Source organism: Oryzias latipes, chromosome 14 (genome assembly GCF_053564925.1).
Source record: "Oryzias latipes strain Hd-rR chromosome 14, Olatipes_Hd-rR_3.1".
NCBI classification, from domain to species: domain Eukaryota; kingdom Metazoa; phylum Chordata; class Actinopteri; order Beloniformes; family Adrianichthyidae; genus Oryzias; species Oryzias latipes.
In genome coordinates, this window is record NC_136250.1 from 15,865,837 (window position 1) to 15,887,206 (window position 21,370).

Here is a 21,370-nt window from a genome sequence, read left to right on the forward strand (position 1 = left end):
ATGCGTGACATGCAAAGGAGAGGCTCCAGAATGTGGCAACAGCTGAGTTTCAAAGTGAGGCTTTTCTGCCTGAAGGGAGGCGACAAAGCGACCTCGGCCCGCTGTGAGAAGATACGGCTTTTTTATTTGATCCTTACAGAAAACAGGGTTTTGGAAGCAAAAGACACTAAGTGATGTTGGGGGTAAAAGTCACGTTTATCCCCATCAGACTCAGCCCAGACTTATTTCCTCAAATCTCTAAAAGTCCAGATTTGAGTGTGGCTGCTACCTGCATCTCTTGAAGAGCTTAGTGGAACCAAGAAGATTTTGTTCTCATTTATCTTTGTGCAGAATTTGCTTCAATTTGATCATTTTTGTAAATTATTTATCTTCAAAACAAACAAAATAAAGCAATAAAAAATAGGAAATCTAATTTTAATTACATATTCTAAGTTTTAATTTAGAGAAACTGTTTAAAAATAAGCAAATTTCTTCTAAAAAATAATATATATTGAACATTTTACCTGGCTTTTTATCTTCTGTTGATCATAGAAATCTCAATTGCTTAAATGCCGTCAAGGATTTAAAAAAGTGTTCCAAGAGGTGACATTTTTATTTAATATAATATTGATGCAAAGGCAAAACAAGTAAGTAGAATAGTAAAGAATTTTTAAATTTGATAAACTGAAATAAATCTGTTTTTGTGTGGACTTTTGTCCAGGAGATGTTCATGTAGGCAAACACATACAGCCAGTGTGTCGTCAATGTGAGGTTGACTGCAGGACAACATAAGTGCTTCACAGCTGGTGTCTGGGGGGAGGAAACACGAGAAAAGGATGGAGTGAGCTGGTCAGCGAGGGGAGGGACTTTAGTGGCCATAGTCAGTCAGAAGTCAGGGGGGAGAGGGGGTTCTGCAGCCATGGCAACCGATGGAGGAGGAAGTAAACAGATGTCCACAAGCTGGCACACAGACCTGACGTGGCCTAGCCGCTGAGAGACAGGTGGACGTCCAGAAACACAGTTGGACCATGAAGTCAGTGTGAAATCCTGATGATCGGGATAGAGAACCAACAGTAGACTCTCTCAGAAATAAATCTGTTGTTTTTTCATGTGACGGATTTAGCATAAATAGAGTTTGGTTGTTTTGCATTCAAGCCTGAGAAAAACACACAGTAAAAGTATTGACATATTTGTAGTCATCATTACTGATCCAAGGATGTTTACATGCTGACTAATGGAGCCAATGATGACAGAACGAGTCAGCAGCTTCCGTGAATGTAAATTCCAGGTCAGTAAATGATTCAGCTGTGATAATTATTACAGAAAAGATCCCGTTACTCATATTTGTTATGGCTCAGTTTTTTACTACCATTATTCATCATTTTACAGGTTACATATGACTCAAAACCTGCACACAAAAAATAATGTTTCCACTTAAGGCGTGAAATCTCAGTAAAAGGAAAGTCGGAGACATATTGCCGCCGTCCCTCCACTTTGACTGTCAGCACGACCTTGAGAAAAGCTCTCCAAACCCAGCTGCTTGGGGGAGAATAGAGAGACTGGATCTGATGCCAAGAAATTCCCTCTACAATGGAGGAAAACAAAACATGCCTAAGTTTTCTGAAGCATGTCAAGGGCTTTATGGAGTTATTCGATTTGCATTGAAACCGGGTTTACAGAGTAAAACTTCAGATTAATGAAATCATTATTTTACCTTGCTCTAGATTTTTAAGCTAAGATTTTCCAAATGTTTTGACTTTTTTTAAATTGAAGGGAAGTCTGCATGTTTAAAAAAAAACGCTACTTCATTTATGTGGATAACTTAAAAATTGGATGGGAAAGGAGGAGGAGCCTTTCATCAACTGCCCCTTGAAGTGGCATAGTGCAAAAATGACTGCCTGAGCTATGTTATCAAATGCAATGGCTTCTAAAACCTCATTAACACATGGAAGCCAGTTCCTTTTGCACAGATAAGCCCCTGCCGGGGGCACCACCTAGAGGCCTGGCCTGCATGAGGGGTCCCGGATGACTATCATTAACAATCATTCATTAGGAGTGGCTAAGCTGAGCTCAAATAATTACTTTTAGCCGTGAATATATGTCTTTGAGTCCAATAATCTGTACTTAAACAAAGCTTTGTCACTAGACCTCTGCTCTTGTTACAGTTTGTCAAATCAAGTGATGAGTGCAGCTTTAATTCTGACTTTTCCACTCATCTATTGCAGTCTAGTTAGCTTTAATGTATACAGTGAGCCTTAATTTTTTTTTTCTGCTTATGATCTCACCTGCAGACATGAAGGACTCACAGTGACTAAACCAGTGAAACCACCCAAGCAGACAGCAGAAATGATGCTCCTTTACCGAGTGTCAAATTGCTCATACATGCTTTGAAGCTCTGTTATTCATGGAGAAAAGGTGGTAGATCTGCATCCGTGTCTCTTCTGAAGGGACGGCCAAAGAGAGAAAGGTTAGGGCATCCTGAAAACCAAATCCAGAAAAATCCATCCATCTATCCATCCATCCATCCATCCATGCATCCATCCATCCATCCATGCATCCATCCATTCATTTTCTCAACCTGCTATTCCTTTCAGGGCTCACGGGATCACCAGAACCTGCTCAGTAGTGCAGAGAGAGAACTCTGGGTCATGTGACGATTGATGACTATTTCAGTGATGGTATTTCTTAACATCTCCCATAAAGCGCCTGCAGTATTTAATATCAATGTGTGTTTTTTTCAATTCTACTTCTTTGCCACGGGTTAAATTGTTTGTTTGATTATTTTAGGGAATTGCTTAATATTTAACAGAGAGAATTTAAAGACGATTTCAAAGATCAGATATACTTTTTTAACAATTTTTTCAAAACAAAAACTTAATAGATTGAGATTTTTCCAATGAAACACGTTTGTTCACAGATGGCCAGCTGTTTTTACAACAGGATTTGTCCATTACAAGCATGTTTATCCAGCCGGAAAAATACTTTAGAGGCTTATTCTGATCTGTTCAGCTCTAGCCACGATGACCAGCATAGAATGAGTGATGTCATGCAGAGTTTGGGGCATAAAATTCTTGTCTCGACACAATAAAACCATGTCAGAGAAAGTTGGATAAAGCTAAAGTGTTCTTTTATTCCTTCTTCCATTCCAGATTCTACATCTTTGCTGTCACAATTTATTGATCAGTTTGGCCAACATGTTGGAGAAAATGCAAAACCTCTGTTAATGATCATTTATTAGCAGATTGTAATTTGGTTTATGTTTAAAGTGTCATTTTAACCCTTGTGCTATCTTAGGCACTTTACCGTTGGGAGTTGGGTCATCTAGACCCACTAGACAGTGCTCTGAACCTTTTTTCTTCAATGATTTATGATCTTTACTGGTGTCCATGGATTACATGAAATCTTTCCACCTTTATCCACCTTTGTCATGGTAGGGAGAACACGCCAATGTAAGGTTGGGGTCATCTAAGATAGCAGAAGGGTTAAATAAATAAAAAAGTGTGAGAGTAACAGTTTTAGACGGTTCCAAAAAATCCTTATACTTGGTTTGGACTTACTGTATAAATGGAATTAAATCACTATGTGGGGAGTCACCATTGTGCTGTCTCAAGTTGCTTTGTCTGCTTGGTAGATTTCCTAATGAGGGCTTTTTGGAGGAGGATGACAGAGCAGTCTGCCTGTTGGCTCGGGGAGGCGGGGCTTTTAAAGGAGACCATGGATACGCCTAATGCTGGATCCCCCCTACTCGGATGCCCTGCTGGCAGCTTGGCAGCGCCATTAGGACTGAAAAGGCCGGCATTAGTCTTAAACTCTCATTATCTCAGATGCATGGAAAACCTGTAATCTTGGCTTCAAATGATAAGGTTGGAATTAAACAGAAAACTGGGTAAGAAGGCAATGGAGGTACAGACAGAGCAGCTTTGTTGGAAGCTCACACTGGAACTGGAAAACAAATGCTGTACTTTCCAAATTATAGGGCCAAACTAGTTTTTATGTGTATAAAAATAGGTGCTTTCACATATTTTGTATTAGGAGCAGTTTAAATGCCTTTGCAATACGGTTTACTCTTTTTAAGAGTGGAACCTGTATTTATATATTCTGACTAAATGATAAACAGAAGAAAGAAGATTCACAATTTTAAGAAATAATTTATGTAGTTAAATAATCTTATTTGGCAGACCATATAAATACAAAAATTGATCTGAAAAATAAATGCTAGAAATTAAAATATAAACATGTACAGAGTACACATATCCTAAAAATTGATTGAAGTATGAGCTTGTTAAATTGTGTTGAGAAAAAAAGATTGAGTGGCAATGAATAACTCAAAACTAAAAATTAAAAGTAAAGAAAGTAAGAAATTTAGATAGAAGAAATCTTAATAACAACTCGCTGGAGGGGACTTTCCTGTGGGTGGGGGCTTGTGCTGGGCCCCCTGGGTGGCTGTTCTCTGGCTGGGCTGGGGGGCCCCTGTGGTGATTCTGCCGGCCCTGGTCTGGGTGGCTATCCATGGATTGGGTGGATTACCTTGATCTGCTACCCCACGCTGGTGTGTGGGGGACCCTGGCTGCTCCCTCTTCTTTGGTGGGGGTCGTGGTGTGGGGATGCCCTGGAACTCCCCCTTTTTTTTACATTCCATCATCCAACACAGTAGAACACAAACACTCACCTGAGCACAGGTGCTAGATCACCTTTGCACAAATAGTATGCAAGATGGAATGATATCCTTGAACATGTGTTTGTTTGTTTGCATAAGTATGTGTGTGAGCTGTAGTTGCATTGTGTACATGTTGACATATCTGGGGCGGCCGTGGTGCAGCGGTAAGGCGGTCGACCCCCATGATCATAAGTTGCAGGTTCAATTCCCACCTTGCATGCCCATGTGTCGAAGTGTCCTTGGGCAAGACACTGAACCCCACCTTGCCTGTGGTGGGAGGTTTGCGCCAGTGTTCGGCAGCGGAGCCGCCATCAGTGTGTGAAAGTGCATGGGTGAATGTGACTGTAAAGCACTTCGGGCCTTCGAAAGAGGGTAGAAAGTGCTATATAAGTATACGCCATTTACCCTCTGTGTGTGAAGATTGTTTGAGCCAACAGGTATGTTTGTAACATTTGAGCGTGTCTGTAGACAGGCCCTGTCCTTTAAAATAACATCTACACCTGACAGTGATGAGGATAAACCTCCAGCAACTTGTTGCTTTGTGTTTGAACCCCCCCCCCCCCACACACACACACACACACACTACTTTATTTATCTTTCAACTTCCTTAACTTCTTGTTTTTCACCCCTTTATTCGTACCCTTATTCCCCATCTCTAACTTCACACTCTCCTTCTCTCTTGTTTTTTTCCGTCTCCTCCAACAAGAAATGTATACAAACATGATTAAAGTTGAGGCTCAAATACAGAAGGGGTTTTATACAAATATACACCTCATGTGTTAGAAGATTCATAAACCCCTTTTGTAACAGTTTACTCTGTCTAATACAAGAGACCTTCAGCTCTTGTCTGTTTGTTCATATGCTGGACAGAACAAGTTAAAAAACTTTTTTTTTTTACAGCTGAACAAAAATGTAAAAGAAAACACTATGTTTATTACATCAAGCCAACTATTTTGTTTTATTTAAGGGTTTATTCTCAGGTGTATGTTATTCATCTGGCAGTGGCCCTGTGTAATATTAAATGTCAGAGTTAATTCTAAGTACACACTGGCTTTGTGAGATGCTAAAAAATTATTAAGAGAAAAGAAGACTACCATAGTAGGCCAATAGGCCCATATTTTCTGAATTTTACACTTTTTAGACATGGGGTTTTGGCTTCTCACAGACTGTCTGTCCTAATGTAATGCCTCGTGAAATGAGTGTTAGGAACAGGTTGGGAAAGCATCTGAGTTAAAAGACATTTAGATGTCAGATGACTGCCATCTGCTGGATTATAACAGTTGTGTCATTTTATGCGCTTGGCTTGTGAAAATAATTCAAAATATACTTAGTTTCCATGGTCAGAAAGCAACCAAACCAATAGAAATAAAGTAGTTCAAAACAATGGCAAGCCAATAATCTAAATTGTTTCTGGAGTTACAGCTTAATGATGCCACAATAGACATTTAAATCATTTCTTTGGTTTATCGTGTGCAGTATTTTTATACGTTTCTTGTTATTTTCGCTTACTTTTGATGATACACTTTATTCTCATACTCTAGGCTGTTTTTACTAATTTCATAGTTTCATAGTTAAGTGTTTCAAAATAGAAGCATAGCAACCGTATGGACTACTGCCATGTGCAATGCACACACACAAAACAACAAAACCTAAACAAGACAACAACAAAAACTACCTTATCACCTATGAAAAAGGAATAACACTAACTTAAAATGTGTTATAAAAACAGTAAATGCATTTATAATATAGTTAATGTAAAAATTAACTTTTAACATTGGTTCATGTTGTATGTTTATTTTTTTATTTTCACCCATGTTTTGCTGTTTTAGCCTTTTAAGGGACTTTTTAAAACCTCTTTTTTTAAAACTATTTTTAATATTTTGCCTTTCTCTAACTTTGAATCACCTCTGTGAACAGAAGGTGCTACACAAATTAAAGTTACCTTGCTTTGTTGATGTCTGTTCTGTCTTGAATTGATAACAAATCAAAGCAATAAAAACTAACTCAAGTGTAAACAATGTTTATTAAAAACTAAAATGTTACAAGAAAAAAAAGTTTAAGCACCTCAAACACAAACAATATGCACACAAATAAATTGTTGTATTCTATAATAACCCTATTCTTGAAATTTTATATTTTAAATGTCTTGCAGTTGTATGCCAGGGGACTGCAGATGAAAATTTACTCTTAGAGCTATACTTTTTTTGATTAGTGCTCCTGTACATAGTCCCTGTCAAATAAACTAAGTAGAGAAAAGAATCGTGTTGATGATTTTTTATTTTCATTTCTTTGTGTTTCTCTTTTAAGAGCCCCCTCCTCCTCCTCCTCCTCCTCCTCCTCCTCCTCCCACCCGCACAAACGCTGCTATTTATTTTGAAAATCCAGTCCACCGGAAATCTCGCGGTCAGCTTTCCAACCTGACGCTCTCGCGCACAACCTCGCGCGCACACAAAGCACAGACGGCTATGGTGAAAGCAAACGCAGGAGGACGTCGGGTGAGCTCGCGCCGCAGAGATTGAGCGCGTGAGGAGGAGAAGATGTCTGTGGACGAAGTGTCCGTGTTTCGACCCTTCAAGCTCATCGCGCTGCTCTGCGTCTTCCTCGCTCTTTGCCTGGACGTGGTCGCTCTGCTGAGCCACTCGTGGGTCACCGCGGACCGCTTCTCCCTGTCCCTTTGGGAGTCCTGCTCCCAGTCTGGGCCGGATAACTCCGCGGAGGAGGCTCGGTGGAGCTGCTTCTCCACCCTCACATCTGGTAAGGGGTGATGCTCTTACTTTCAGAACTGCTGGCATAGAAACATCATTTGTTTCCTCGCTGTTAAAAACGGACGTTTAATAAATGGGCGTTAGCTAAAGTTAGAACGAAACCCCTAATTAAAGCAGGCAGGTGAACCCGTGTAATTAAAGCAATAACGTCATGATCAAAGCGTATAAACATCAGTGCTTTTTAAATACAGAAGGACTCTCTTCATACAAATCTATAGCATTGTGATTACAGCTGCATAAATGTGCTATAGGCTAAAAACATTTCTATCTTTCTAATATTAATGCCACAATTTAAGGAAGGGTTAGGAGTGACGCACTGTGCTGGTACCTGTAGGCCTATAATACCTCACCACCACCACCACAGAGACAGCAAGTCAGCTTGTTGATCAGCATCAGATGGTCTCATACCACTGATAAAGTGACTTTTTTAAAGTTATTTACTTCCCACTTAGCCTCTTTAGCATCAAGGTCGGGATTGTGTGCTTTGTGCTATTTTCTCCTACAGGACAGAGGATCCACATTACAGAAAATATTAACTTTCCCACTCTGATCACCTTTGAATAATGTTAAATTGATGCTGTTTTTAGTCAAAATCCCCAAATCTCTGCCCTTTTCTAGGACATAGTTTCTGAAAGCAGCAGTGGTTCATTAGAAATTTGCCTCTGTAAGTCTGCTACCATTTCCCATCATTCTTCTGTTTACACTCTTTCCCGCTAACCTTTTGTGCCTCACAACCCCAGTCTAACATTACCAGAGCATCAAAAATGGTGAGCAATATCGGAGCTATCCAGCCGTACAATTTTGAGCCTGATCCCAGCTCAGATGAGCAAAACAAAGACGTACATGGATCTATATGTCTGCAGGTGGATGGAGCGGAGCAGGAAGCATGTGGGTCGCACATTGTTTTCTCTATGCACCGGTAACTAATACCATTTTTTCAAACTGCAGTTTTTTGTCTGCTCCTGATTCACAACAATAATATAAATAAAGAAATACTCAGAAATACAATTTAAAGCTTAATTGTCTTTAATTGTCCTTATATATATATGTCAGAAAAATGCTACAAGAACATGTTGAAAACAAATTTTTCATCAGATTGGGTCTTTTAAATGACAGATCCTACTAAACACATTTACATATACGTGTGTGTGTGAGCTTTTCCACAGTCACACTCATGCTTTCACAGTGGGATCCGGCCTTGTGAGGGGACTGACCGCTCTGTGTTACTGTGGAATGTGTGGGGTTGAATGGCAGGCGGCTCGCTGGCTTTCAGGGTGCAGCGCTCAGTAAAGCAACAGTGGATCAGAGTGGTGGGTGTGGAGGTTAAAGGTGCAGTTTGCTGAAAAGGCACCTAAATAACTGATAAGTCCACAGATTTCCCTCCTCATCGAGAGTTTCTGGAGTTCAAGTTTGTTTTTCGGTAGATGTTTCAGCTAAGAAGAGAATAACCTTCTGGTGAGGGAACATAATAAATAACAGCCTTGGAAAATGCTGAAGATGATAGATAGTCCTGTTATCTTAGAACGTTGTTTGCAGGCATGTGTGAAAATAGAATTGCATTTATACTTGATTAAAGATGGCAGGGACATTTTGGCTGAAGGCTAAATCACACCGAGTTAAAGCGTACACACCCAAATATTTTAGTCTGGGTAAATGCACAATTTATTACAAATCACCTTTCTCTTAGTACTGATTAAACCATAAAAATACAAAATCATTCTCTTTCAGCACTTGATTCGCTCTCTGCAGATTGAAGCTAAGTTTAAAAAAAAACTTTTCATTGGACATTTTGACTTATTTATCCCGTCAGGGTAACTGGTCTAGCAGAAGGAATGGGCAGATCTTATTTTTTTCCGACCGAAAAAATGTTTCTTTATCAGAAATGCACAACTTTTCTTTAACTGGACAATCACATTGTACTTGACCTTCTAAACATACAACAACGGATCTCATAGGAACAAGTATCTCTTTAAAACCTTCGTTTAAATAAATTTGTGAGCATTCAGTTCATTTATAGAATATTGGACATAACTGTAAACCAGGGTTTCACAATATGAGGAAAACTCGCGATATGCAATAGTAGTGATCAATATTGCGATGACGATAGAACTTGCGACACATGAACAAATAGCAAAAAAAGAAAAACCATAATTTCCATTTCACTCCAACAGTTTAAATAAGAGTCAAGCCTCGTCTACATAGGAGGCGGACATAAGAGAGATCCGATTGGTCAGCGACGTGAAGGCGTCCATCTGATTGGTCAAATCCATAAATTGATTGCATTGATTCGCTACATACTTCAAGGCGCCATAAGATTGTTTTAAGGTTACCCTCTATTGCAATTTCAGAATCAGAATCAGAATTCATTTATTGTCATATGCACAGCTTACACCGACATACAAAATTAGTTCCAGTACAACCTGAACAAGATCAGACATACAACAGATACACATATACAGTTCAGAGTTGACTGAGGCTGCAGCAATAAATGCGCTGCCTTACTAGGACGGGTGTAGATGGGTTACCAATGGGGAGGGTCTGGGTCATTGGTGACAGAAAAAAAGTCATATCTCAACACTGTTGTTACAATGTGTAGATACAAATTTTCGCCATCTTTTGCGATATGCATATTGCACATCTTGATATCGCCATAACTATATATGTGCGATTTCTTGTGCAGGCCTACTGTAAACCATAAGCTCCCCATTGTCAGGGATCTACTGGGAACAACATGCACCCCTATCAAAAATAGCATTTACCTGTAAACAGTCAATTACTGACTATGACTGGAAGCATAAGCGTTCCAATGAGGAACAAGAATACATTTAAAAAAGTAAGAGTTTCTGAAACCAGTCAAAAGAATATCTGCAGATTTTTTAAATATCGTACCGATATCCACAAACTCAAGTTATGCAAATATCAGCCGATACTGTCACTGATATATCACCCATCCCTGTATGAATTTATGTAGCGTTTAAGGGATCGCTGTAGCAGAGACGAGATGGAAAAGTCTGGCAGTAAAAAGTGGAAACACATACTTCTCTGAGCAAAGCTGATGTTTGAAGGGCAAAAAACAGACTGTCACCACAAATTTGTGCCCAGATATGCTGCTTCCGTCTCAGCGGAATTCTACTTTGTTTGTTTAGACTCACACTAAGGTATGTTATGTCTGTTTTTTTTTCTTTCTGCACGCATCACTGAGGAATAAAAAGCAAAACAAGGCTTCTGAGTGGATACTTAAGGCTTTTTCTAGTATTTGATTAGAGTGACCCACGTCGCTGTGTGCATCCTTTTAGCTTGTCGTTCCTTTGCAGGCTTTCTTCTTGACAGAAATATTAATGCAAGGCAGAAGATGTGCACACACACACACCCACACACACACACACCCACACACACACAGCATGCACGCTGCTTTTCCTGCACACAGGAGAGGCATTTGAGAAGACACTGCTCACCGTATGCATTCTTCACACCAATCATCTCCATATTTTGTCATACAGTTCAAGACCCCAGCACACACATGCATCCCCACATGTACACACACACAAACACACAAGAAGAACACTAGCAGAAGCAAGGACAAGAACAGAACTGGATCTTTGTCACAGCGATTATGTGTGACAGTTCTAGGTCTTCGTCTTTAGTTTTTAACAGTTTTTTGCATCTTTTTTTTGTAGTTGCACGTTTGCGCTAACTTTTGTTTGTGTGTGTTTGCACAGCTTTACACTTTGATTACTCTAACACACAAGGCCTGAGAACATGCAGTCCTTCTCCAAAGACACTCCCTTGGTTTCATCCATCTTTAGTTGGTTGCATTGTCGAACATTTGATCGCCGTAGCCACACGGCTTTGTTTGTGGATCCGTGTCATCTGATCAGAGGGTTTTGTTTCTCATTGTCTTGAGTCATTCAGGCAGGGATTTTATTGTGAAAGGCTTCAGACTAAACCGATCTGAGTGGTGGAGTCCTACTCCAAGGATCTGTCACCTGCTTGGTTTCATTTTTAAGTAATTCTTTCCCATTTTGACAAAGGCTAAGCTGGCAGATTCTAAAACGCTTTTGTTGGATTAAAACTTGGCTCATTAAGCTTCCATTCATGTGTGAGTTTGATAACTTTAGAAAAAAACTTAAGGCCAGTTCCAGTCATCTTACTGACGTCAAAATAAATGTGGGCGACTTCTGGCTTTCTACATATTGCTTTTCAATCTGTTGAAACTCATGGGCTTCATCAACATAAACATTGCTGTGTATTTTAAGAATCTTCTTTCTCTTTCGGCTTTTCCCATCAGGGGTCGCCACAGCGAATCATCCTTTTCCACCTCACTCTATCATGAACATCTTCTACCCTAACATTAGCCAACTTCATGTCCTCTGTCAAGACATCCATGTATCTCCTCTTTGGCCGTCCTCTTGCCCTCCTGCCAGGCAGCTCCATCTCCAACATCCTTCTACCAATATATCCACTATCCCTCCTCTGAACATGTCCAAACCATCTCAGTCTGGCTTCTCTGACTTTGTCGCTAACACAGGCAACATGAGCCGTCCCTCTGATGTACTCGTTCCTTATCCTGTCTAACCTGGTCACTCCTAAGGAGAACCTCAACATCTTCATCTCCGCTACCTCCATCTCAGCCTCTTGTCTCTGTCTCACTGCTACCGTCTCTAACCCATAGAGCAGAGCTGGTCTCACCACTGTCTTGTACACCTTTCCTTTGAGTCTTGCTGACACTCTTCTGTCACACAACACTCCTGACACTTTCCTCCACCCGCTCCAACCTGCCTGCACTCGCCTCTTCACCTCTTTTCCACACTCCCCATCACACTGAACTGTTGACCCCAAGTACTTAAACTCCTGCACCTTCTTCACCTCAGCCCCCTGTAACCTAACGCTTCTACCTTGATCCCTCTCGTTCAGACACATGTATTCTGTCTTACTACGACTGACCTTCATGCCTCTTCTTTCCAGAGCAAACCTCCACCTCTCTAGCTGTTCCTCCACCTGCTCTCTACTCTCACTGCAAATTACGATGTCATCCGCAAACATCATTGTCCAGGGAGATTCCTGTCTTACCTCGTCTGTCAGCCTGTCCATCAGCATAGCAAACAAAAAAGGACTCAAAGCTGATCCTTGGTGTAGTCCCACCTCCACCTTGAACTCATCTGTCTGACCTACAGCACATCTCACCACCGTCATACTTCTCTCATACATGTCCTGAACTACTCTGACATACTTCTCTGCCACTCCAGACGACCTCATACAGTACCACAGCTCCTCCCTCGGCACCCTGTCATACGCCTTCTCTAAATCTACGAACACACAATGCAGCTCCTTCTGACCTTCTCTGTACTTTTCCATCAACATTCTCAAAGCAAAAATGGCATCAGTGGTGCTCTTACGGGGCATGAAACCATACTGCTGCTCACAAATCTCCACCTCTTTCCTAAGCCTGGCTTCCACTACTCTTTCCCACAGCTTCATTGTGTGGCTCATCAACTTTATTCCTCTATAGTTGCTGCAGTTCTGCGTGTCACCCTTGTTCTTAAAGATCGGAACCAGAACGCTTCTCCTCCATTCCTCAGGCATCTTCTCACTCTCTAGAATCCTATTGAAAAAACTCGTTAGAAATTCCACTGCTGTCTCTCCTAAGCACTTCCATACCTCCACAGGTACGTCATCAGGACCAACGGCCTTTCCGCTCTTCATCCTTTTCAGAGCCTTCCTAACCTCATCCTTTCCAATCTCTGCTACTTCCTGCTCCACAACAACCACATCTTCCTCCCTTCTTTCCCTGTCATTTTCCTCGTTCATCAGCTCCTCAAAATACTCCTTCCATCTTTTCTGTACACTCTCCTGGGTTGTTAGCACCTTTCCGTCTCTGTCCTTAATCACCCTTATCTGTTGCACGTCCTTCCCATCTCTGTCTCTCTGTCTGGCTAGCCTGTACAAGTCCTTCTCTCCTTCCTTTGTGTCTAACCTGTCATATAGCTCATCGTAAGCTTTCTGTTTGGCCTTTGCCACCTCTCTCTTCACTCTACGCTGCGCTTCCTTGTACTCCTGTCTACCTTCCTCAGTCCTTTCTACATCCCACTTCCTTTTAGCCAACCTCTTCCTCTGGACGCATTCCTGTACTTCCTCATTCCACCACCAAGTCTCTTTACCGTCTTTCCTCTTTCCAGATGACACACCTAGCACCTTCCTACCTGTTTCCCTGATAATCTCTGCTGTAGTTTCCCAGTCCTCTGGAAGCTCATCCTGACCACCCAGGACCTGCCTCAACTTCTGCCTAAATTCCTCACAAGTTTCTTCATTCTGTAGCTTCCACCACTTGGTCTTCTTTTCTGTTTTCCCTCTCTTCTTCTTCCTGACCTCCAGAGTCATCTTACACACCACCATGCGGTGCTGTTTGGCTACACTCTCTCCTACCACCACTTTGCAGTCATTAACCTCTCTCAAATGACCTCGTCTACATAGGATGTAGTCCACCTGAGTACTCCTACCTCCACTTCTGTATGTCACTCTATGTTCCTCTCTCTTCTGGAAGTAAGTGTTGACTACAGCCATTTCCATCCTCTTCGCAAAGTCCACCACCATCTGTCCCTCCAGATTCCTTTCCTTCACACCAAACCTGCCCATCACCTCCTCATCACCTCTGTTGCCCTCACCAACATGCCCATTAAAGTCTGCTCCAATAACAACTCTCTCTCCTCTGGGGATACCCTCTATGACCTCATCCAACTCACTCCAGAATCTCTCCTTCACTTCTAACTCACAGCCAACCTGTGGCGCATACCCACTGACTACATTCACCATCACCCCTTCAATTTCTAACTTTAGACTCATCATCCTGTCTGAGACTCTTTTCACCTCTAGAACACTGTTTACAAACTCCCCCTTCAGAATCACACCTACCCCGTTTCTCTTCCTATCAACACCATGATAGAACAGTTTGTATCCTCCTCCAATACTACGTGCCTTGCTGCCCTTCCACCTTGTCTCCTGCACACACAGTACATCTACCTTCCTTCTCTCCATCATGTCTGCCAGCTCTCTGCCTTTCCCTGTCATTGTGCCAACGTTAAGAGTCCCTATTCTCAAACCTATGTTCCTGCCTTGTATTTTAAGAATAAAAAAGCCAAATCCTTATTTCTTTGGATTTGTTGTTGAAAAAGGAAAAAAGCTATTCAGATGAGTGTAAACGACAAATTACACTTAACAAATGTTCTTTTGAGTTATTATAAAAGTGTTTCCAGTGGTCTTTTAACCACGATTTTGACATTTTTAGCCCAAATTAAAAAACTTGTGTTGTTTTCTAGGAGATAGTTTCTGTAGAGAGGCAGTAGTTCAGTGGAAAATCACCTCTTGAGTTGTGGGTGGGGCTGCTGGTGTTTAGCAATCCCGACACCCCTTTCCCTTCCCGTTGCTGAGAGCTCTCTGTTTACATGCTCTCCCACTCATTTGCATGACATTACCGGTGCAACGAAAATGGCGAGCAATGCCGCCACCATCCAGCCGTACAGTTTTGAGCCAGATGCCAGCTCGGGCGTACATGGATCTATTTGTCTGCAAGCGGATGCATCAGAATGGAGCAGAGCAGGGTGCTTGGGATCATTTTCTGTCACAAGCAAGCTCTTTTGGAAATATTTGTACTACTGCTCCTGATTCACAGCAATTTGATTTAAAAAACACTCAAAATCTTTGTTTTCTTTGCATATCTTCACTGTCAGCAAAAAAAGACCTCAAGAACATGTAAAAAAAAAACACCCAAAACACAATTTCTATGGGAGTGGGTCTTTAAGAAATGTACTTTTTATTCAAATTTGTACTTCTTCCTTTAATATACTAATAATCTAGTAAATGATTATTATATGACTGAAGTTAGTGGATCCTATGTGTCCTGCTTTCCTCTCTCTAGACGATCAGCTTTTTCTCCAGTCGATCCACTCTCCTGTCCTGTTTGATGTCGTTTTGTCACGTGCCACCGCGTTTTTCTGACCCGCTCGCTCTTTTGTTTCGCAGACTGGCAGATCGCCACCTTGGTACTGCTTGGGGTCGGCGCCGTTGCAACTCTGGTGGCCTTTTTGGTGGCCGTCATTTCCTTTTGCAGGGGACGGCAGAGGCAGCAGTATCGCATCGTGGCTGTGTTCCTGTTCACTGCAGGTACGTCCACACATTCTTCCCTGTGTAATGTCTATCAGCTGGCACATGTGGAAATGGATCGACCTATTTGCATTGACCACAAAGGTTTCCATGCAGTGACCTGTTTTTGTTCGCCATTAAAATGAGAAACTGCTGAAAGAAAAACAAGATGAGTTCATGGTTTGTTTCTGCGGCATGGAATCTGCTGCCTTTAGAGCCAAGACAAGCTGTCCGCAGAAAATGCAAGCTTCCCAAAGTGAAGTCATTGAAGGAGCGAGGGAAAAAACAGACCACAGAATTCTCGCCCAGATTGGTCCCATAACTGGATTTCAGCTTTGGAATGTCTCATAGAAAACATTCCAAAACACCACAAGGGGAGGAACCAAAGTTTGATGCAGAAGAGGAACGACTTTGCAATAATACAGAATCATGAAGGCAAATAGCTGAGAAGCATTCTTCCTTGTTCCATAGGGATGCAGTCATTATTCATGCATGGCTTTGCTGCTGTCTCTGTAATGCTACGTTCAATTCACGTTCAAGCAAAAGTCCATGGAAACGCTCGCGTTCAAAACTCTCACTTTTTAAGTCCGTTTTCGGTTTCTACGTTTCAAAACATGCCACCATCATACGCGCAGTGAAAGTTAAACCAGCTCCAGCTTTGACCAATCAGAGACTCAGCTAAGGTGTTCTAAAACGTGCGACACATGCGTGGCGTGACCGTGGCATAGTAGTGAAGAAAAACACAACTTCTGCCACAGTTTGACTCAACACTTTGTTTCCTGCAGACAGGCTTCACAAGAGTCTTCAGGCGTTGGTTTACAGAAGGAATTTAGACGGAATCTTTAATTCAAAATGTCAACATCTGACCTGTGGATCAAAATATTGCACATTCTTTCAAGTCATAACCGTCAAAGCCAAAATATTGAATGTTGTTCTAAATGTGTCTGTTGTGTTGCTTTTCCTTCACACAGTGTTCAGGACCTGAAAATGTGCATGTTATCTGCAGAGTGAACTGTAGACATAAATAGTTTGTGTCCGTTTATAAACATTAGCCTTTTATTTAAAGACATTTTGGAGGAATTTTAGGTTTTCTTTTTTGTTTTGTTTAATTGCAGAGATAAAAACTGCAGTCATTTCCTGCAAAGCCTGAGAATGCTGCTATTTTTCTGCGCGTAATTGCTTTAAGAGCCTTGAAAAACGGGCATTGCACTCAGACGAGCGGCCCTGCACAGAGCAGCAGCGCTGTCGCTGCTCTGCTAAATGCCTCTTGGCAAAGGGGGAACGTGATTGGATGGTATTTATTTTTTCGTCCAGAAATGTGACCTCAGTGAGCAGCGAGCTCAGCCTGGCCCCCATCAAACGAAGTCTCAGCCTCCCACCGGCCCCCGCTACGCCCCCACCGCTCCGTCCTGCAGCCAGGAAGGGTGTAGCCGCATCGACACAAAAGCCTTTCCTCAAGAGTCACCTAGATGGCATGAAGTGGAACTGACGCGGCGGCCATGCGGGCTGTTCTGCAGCACGCCTTTGATCATATCTCCAGAGGTTCTGACCGCTGTGAAAGGAAAATGACACATAATGAGGGAATGAGGGTTAGGTATTTGAAATATGTCTGATTTTATATCACTTTTGAACAAAGATGAGCTGCTCCAGGCTGTCAGGATATTGTGTTTACCTCAGCCTGTATCTAATGAAAACTGAGGCAGTTTCTTATTGTTTTTCTTCATTTTCATTACAATACTGAGACATCTTTAACTGTTTTTTTCTATAATGGATTCTTTAAAATAACTAATTATCCTGAGTGCAACAAATAAAAAACTCCTTTAACCAGATTTAGATCAGGAAGTAGGTCTAAGGTTCCCTCTGGAAAACACTGCATGGATCTGTGTGTCTCAGTTGCAGCCAGTCTGACCACCTGAAAGCAGTGAGGGATCAGGTTCTCCTGTAAGTGAAGCAGTCTGAGCTCACACGGTCTGATGTGGAAAGGCATCTCACCTCTTTCATCTTCTTCTCCACCTTGTTGGAGAAATGCTGTGGGTCAAAGAGACCAAAGAGAAACAGCAAAGTGGGGGGGGGGGTTTTGCATTTGCACCTTTTGCTGCAGCTTCATAAATGATGGAACAGCAAATAGATAGCACAGCACTCTAGATTTAGGCTAACCATGTGTGGAGGAGGACTTCTAATACACTTACAGCTGCACCATGCAGAATTAGTTTGGTGTTTTTGATGCTTCTCAGCTTTAATTAAAACTGTCTATCATGGCTTTACTGTTACCACAAATAAATAACAGTGAGATTTGATTGTCCTGGTTCATTTAAAAAAAGGCTGGTCCAGTGTTTGCTCTTTGACAGAAGATGTTAAAGGAGGAACAGAAATGTCTTTTTTTTTTCAATTTTCTAAATTCAAACGCTATTTTATTCCATTCAATTCAAATATACTTTATTAATCCCACAAGGGGAAATTCAAAAAAATTCAAATTTATTTATTTATTTTGGGGGGGGGGGGGGGGGGACTCCTTGCTTTAAGAATTGATTTTCACTTTTAAAAAAAGAAAATTATTTAGACTTAGCGTGCCTCACTTCCTGTCCTTAAATGAACCTTTCTGACGATATTTGGCTAACACAGAATAAGTAACACACCATCATCAGTATTACAGCTTTCAAAAGAACATTTTACTTTGACAACAGGCGTGTAAATGCTGACAGCTCAAACTGTTGACTAAAAATGTCAAAAGTTTTGCTAAAAGGATTTTTTAACTGAGTCCTATAGGATGAAGGGCTAAAAACTTACAAGCAGCTGCCAAATGAGCCAAAAACAAAAGAAAGAAGTGAATTCATGCTGAAGAATCCACGCTAATGTCAACATCTGTCAAGTTTAATTGTCTATTTAATTAGCTTTATTAAAGGCATCCTTGTAAAAAATATATTGATAAAGTTTAAATAAAAGCTGAAAATGTGTAATAAAACTACAAGCTATCATCTATTTCAATATTCAACTAACTAGAAACTGTTGTATTATCATTAAATTCACATTTTCAAAATATACTTTATACCAGCCTAATAAAAAATGTGTACTTTTAAACAATCAAAGGTTTGATGTTGAAATTGTCTTTCCAGCTTAGAGTTTGCTGAGTTTAAGAATCATTCATAGAGCAGATTTATTTTGAAGCGTTTGGAACTTTCACTTTTATTTCAGCCAAACAAAAATAAAAAGTAAAAGTACATTGAAAAGAAAAACAAAAGACCTGAAAGAAGAACATATATGTACTCATAGATTTTAATAGCAGAAATGAGCTTCAAACAAAAGGCTAGATCCAAAAGGTTTTTTTTAGATATTTGAAGTTTTTCTTCATTTAAGCAGCAGAAAAAGGCAAATTCCTTCAAAAATGACGTCACCTACAAAAAGAGTTTTAAAGTCCATGTCCTGAATCTGCAAAATGTTGACGCTGAGTGAGCTTTAGATGGAAAATTATTTGCTTAGATCATCAGGAAGTCCGCACTGCCTGGAGATGGCAGCTGCGCACCAACACTTTCACCCAAAGCCTGACTCACTTCATATAAGGTGAAGATGTTGACGTGTGCTCCTGATAACCATTTTTGTCACATGGTTGCATGGTCCTTTTCAAAAACTGAAAAAAACTTTTCCTCTTTCTGTTCCAGTGGTTCTGCAGGCCTGCGCCCTGGTCCTCTACCCCATCAAGTTCATTGATGGAACAGTTCTGCAGACCTATCACGAGTTCAACTGGGGGTACGGGCTGGGCTGGGGAGCCACCATCTTCATGCTGGGCGGGGGCATCCTGTTCTGCCTGCGGACGGACCTGTATGAGGATTCGATGTATTGAAACGTGACACTGCTGCTGGAAGTGCATAAACACTCAGAGGCTCACTCTGCACGTGTGTGCCGGAGCACACAGCTTTCCTCCTCCTTATTTTTAGACCAGTGGTCAAGGCCTTATTTAGACCTAAACAGTGTGAGCAACCCCCCCACTAACTCCACCACACACACACATACACACACACCCGTCAGGCTCGCTGATAATGGAGGGAGGTGGAAACAACAGCGAAGCACAGAGAGTTTTCTGGATGGGCTGCTGCTGGATCTTTCCTCTCACGTGGATGTTATTGTTAGAGGGAGAGCACAGACCTGAATGAGCAGAGGCTGAATAATTCACAGGACTTCTCCACATTTCCTTTTTTATTCTTTTTATAGATGTTCACAACTATTAGCTTGTTGCTGCTGTATTTATGGCACTATTTTCCATTTTATGGCTATAGAAAACATCAACTACTCTCTATTTTAGCTAAAAAAGACATCTAGCGAGTTGAAATTAGCACAGTTTGATATAAATGCTATCCAGTGTGTAGATATGTTGGAAAAATCCAACTAGTTTGTCTCATGAAAATGTAAATGTGTACAAAGAATTTCTACAGAATAAAGACACCTGTGGGAGCATGAAAAGTTGTCATTTGCATTGCTTACATGTTGTATTTTTAAAACCTTCGGTTGCAAAATTAAAATTTCTTTTAGCGCTGAAAAAGACAAATCCTTATTCAAAAGAACCAAAACCTCCTAGAAAAACACTTTAGCCTGTGGAAAGAGCCAATAAAGCCTCGTGCTGGTGCTTTGCACAAAACATTAACAAAAGTCTGTTTTTTGTGCTTGATCATTGTCATTTTTATTTTTCCTCTAAGTTAAAGTGGTTGGAAACCGGGTCATTACAGACACCTGTAAAATAGTTTTTTTTTTAAAGATTTATTTACACCAAATTAACATAAAATAGACAAAATGAAGCTGTCAAACTTAAAAATGGATTTTGGATGAAGTAATCAAATCCCAGATTTTTGTGTCAATAATAACCTTTAAAAATAAAACCTGAACACTGAAATGCAACCATTCACATTTCCCATGATTCAGATTAAATTCAAGGATTGTGGCATCCCTAAAGAGCACTAAATCACCAGGGGTTTGAAACGTATCACAATGTAGAACCCAAAACAAAATATTATATGCAGTACACATCGTTTTAAAATAAATCTCACACAGGTTGTTCTACATGGGTTAAAATAACAGTATAGTGGTCACTTACTGCATCTGAGTGTGAGTTATTTTCTTTCGTTTTTTGATGTATCTCCTAAAAATGAAGTTGTGGAAATCTTTTTTAGGAATTTAACCTTTCCCTTCCCTCTGATGCTAACCCTTAACTGCTTCCACTAGATCAGCCCTCCACATGCATCTCCTGGTCAGCGCTTCTCTCTTTCAACATTCGTGGCACTTATATTTTACAAGACTGGGGTTGTGCTTCACTCCTTTTTCACGTCTTTGTTGTTTACTTGAAAAACAGTTTGAGTGTATTTTTTTATTTTTTGATCATTCTTTCAGTCTTTTTGTAATATTTTGCTCTTTCCAAGTGATGCTGCTGGATCAGAGCAGCCCAGACTATGATGAGACCACCTCCAGATCTCCCTGTTAGGACTGGGATGTCAGGCTCTTCGAGATTTGCTGTAATTCTCTAAGAACACAGATGTTTGTTGTGGTCATCAAACACAATTTTTGAAAATTCCATATTTGAACATTTTGCACCAAAGTTATTCCACCTTTAAGGAAGAAAACCTGTTTCCTTTGAGGTGGGAAAATTTGACTTTTTTTAGTTCATGCTTTAAAGGAACCTCTAAGTGTGTTTTTAGTGATGTTAAAAGAAGAATCATTCAATAAGATCATCTATTTACCCAAATATCCCACTGAATCATTCAAGCGAGTGAAGACCTTAAATATTTCTGGTATGAAAATTTAACACGAAAAAAAACAAAGAAAAAAAAAATGTTTAATTATTTTAAAA

At 40.7% G+C, this 21,370-nt stretch overlaps 1 protein-coding gene across 1 annotated transcript; it reads left to right on the top strand.

Annotated features, from left to right (window-relative positions):
• The first annotated feature begins 7,027 nt into the window (after positions 1 to 7,027).
• Positions 7,028 to 19,992, top strand: LOC101163756 (transmembrane protein 47). The gene is made up of 3 exons (XM_004076348.5): positions 7,028 to 7,390; positions 15,418 to 15,558; positions 19,194 to 19,992. Exons 1-3 carry the CDS (start codon positions 7,174 to 7,176, stop codon positions 19,373 to 19,375), a joined length of 540 nt encoding a protein of 179 aa, XP_004076396.1. The 5' UTR covers positions 7,028 to 7,173; the 3' UTR covers positions 19,376 to 19,992.
• Positions 19,993 to 21,370: the final 1,378 nt, after the last annotated feature.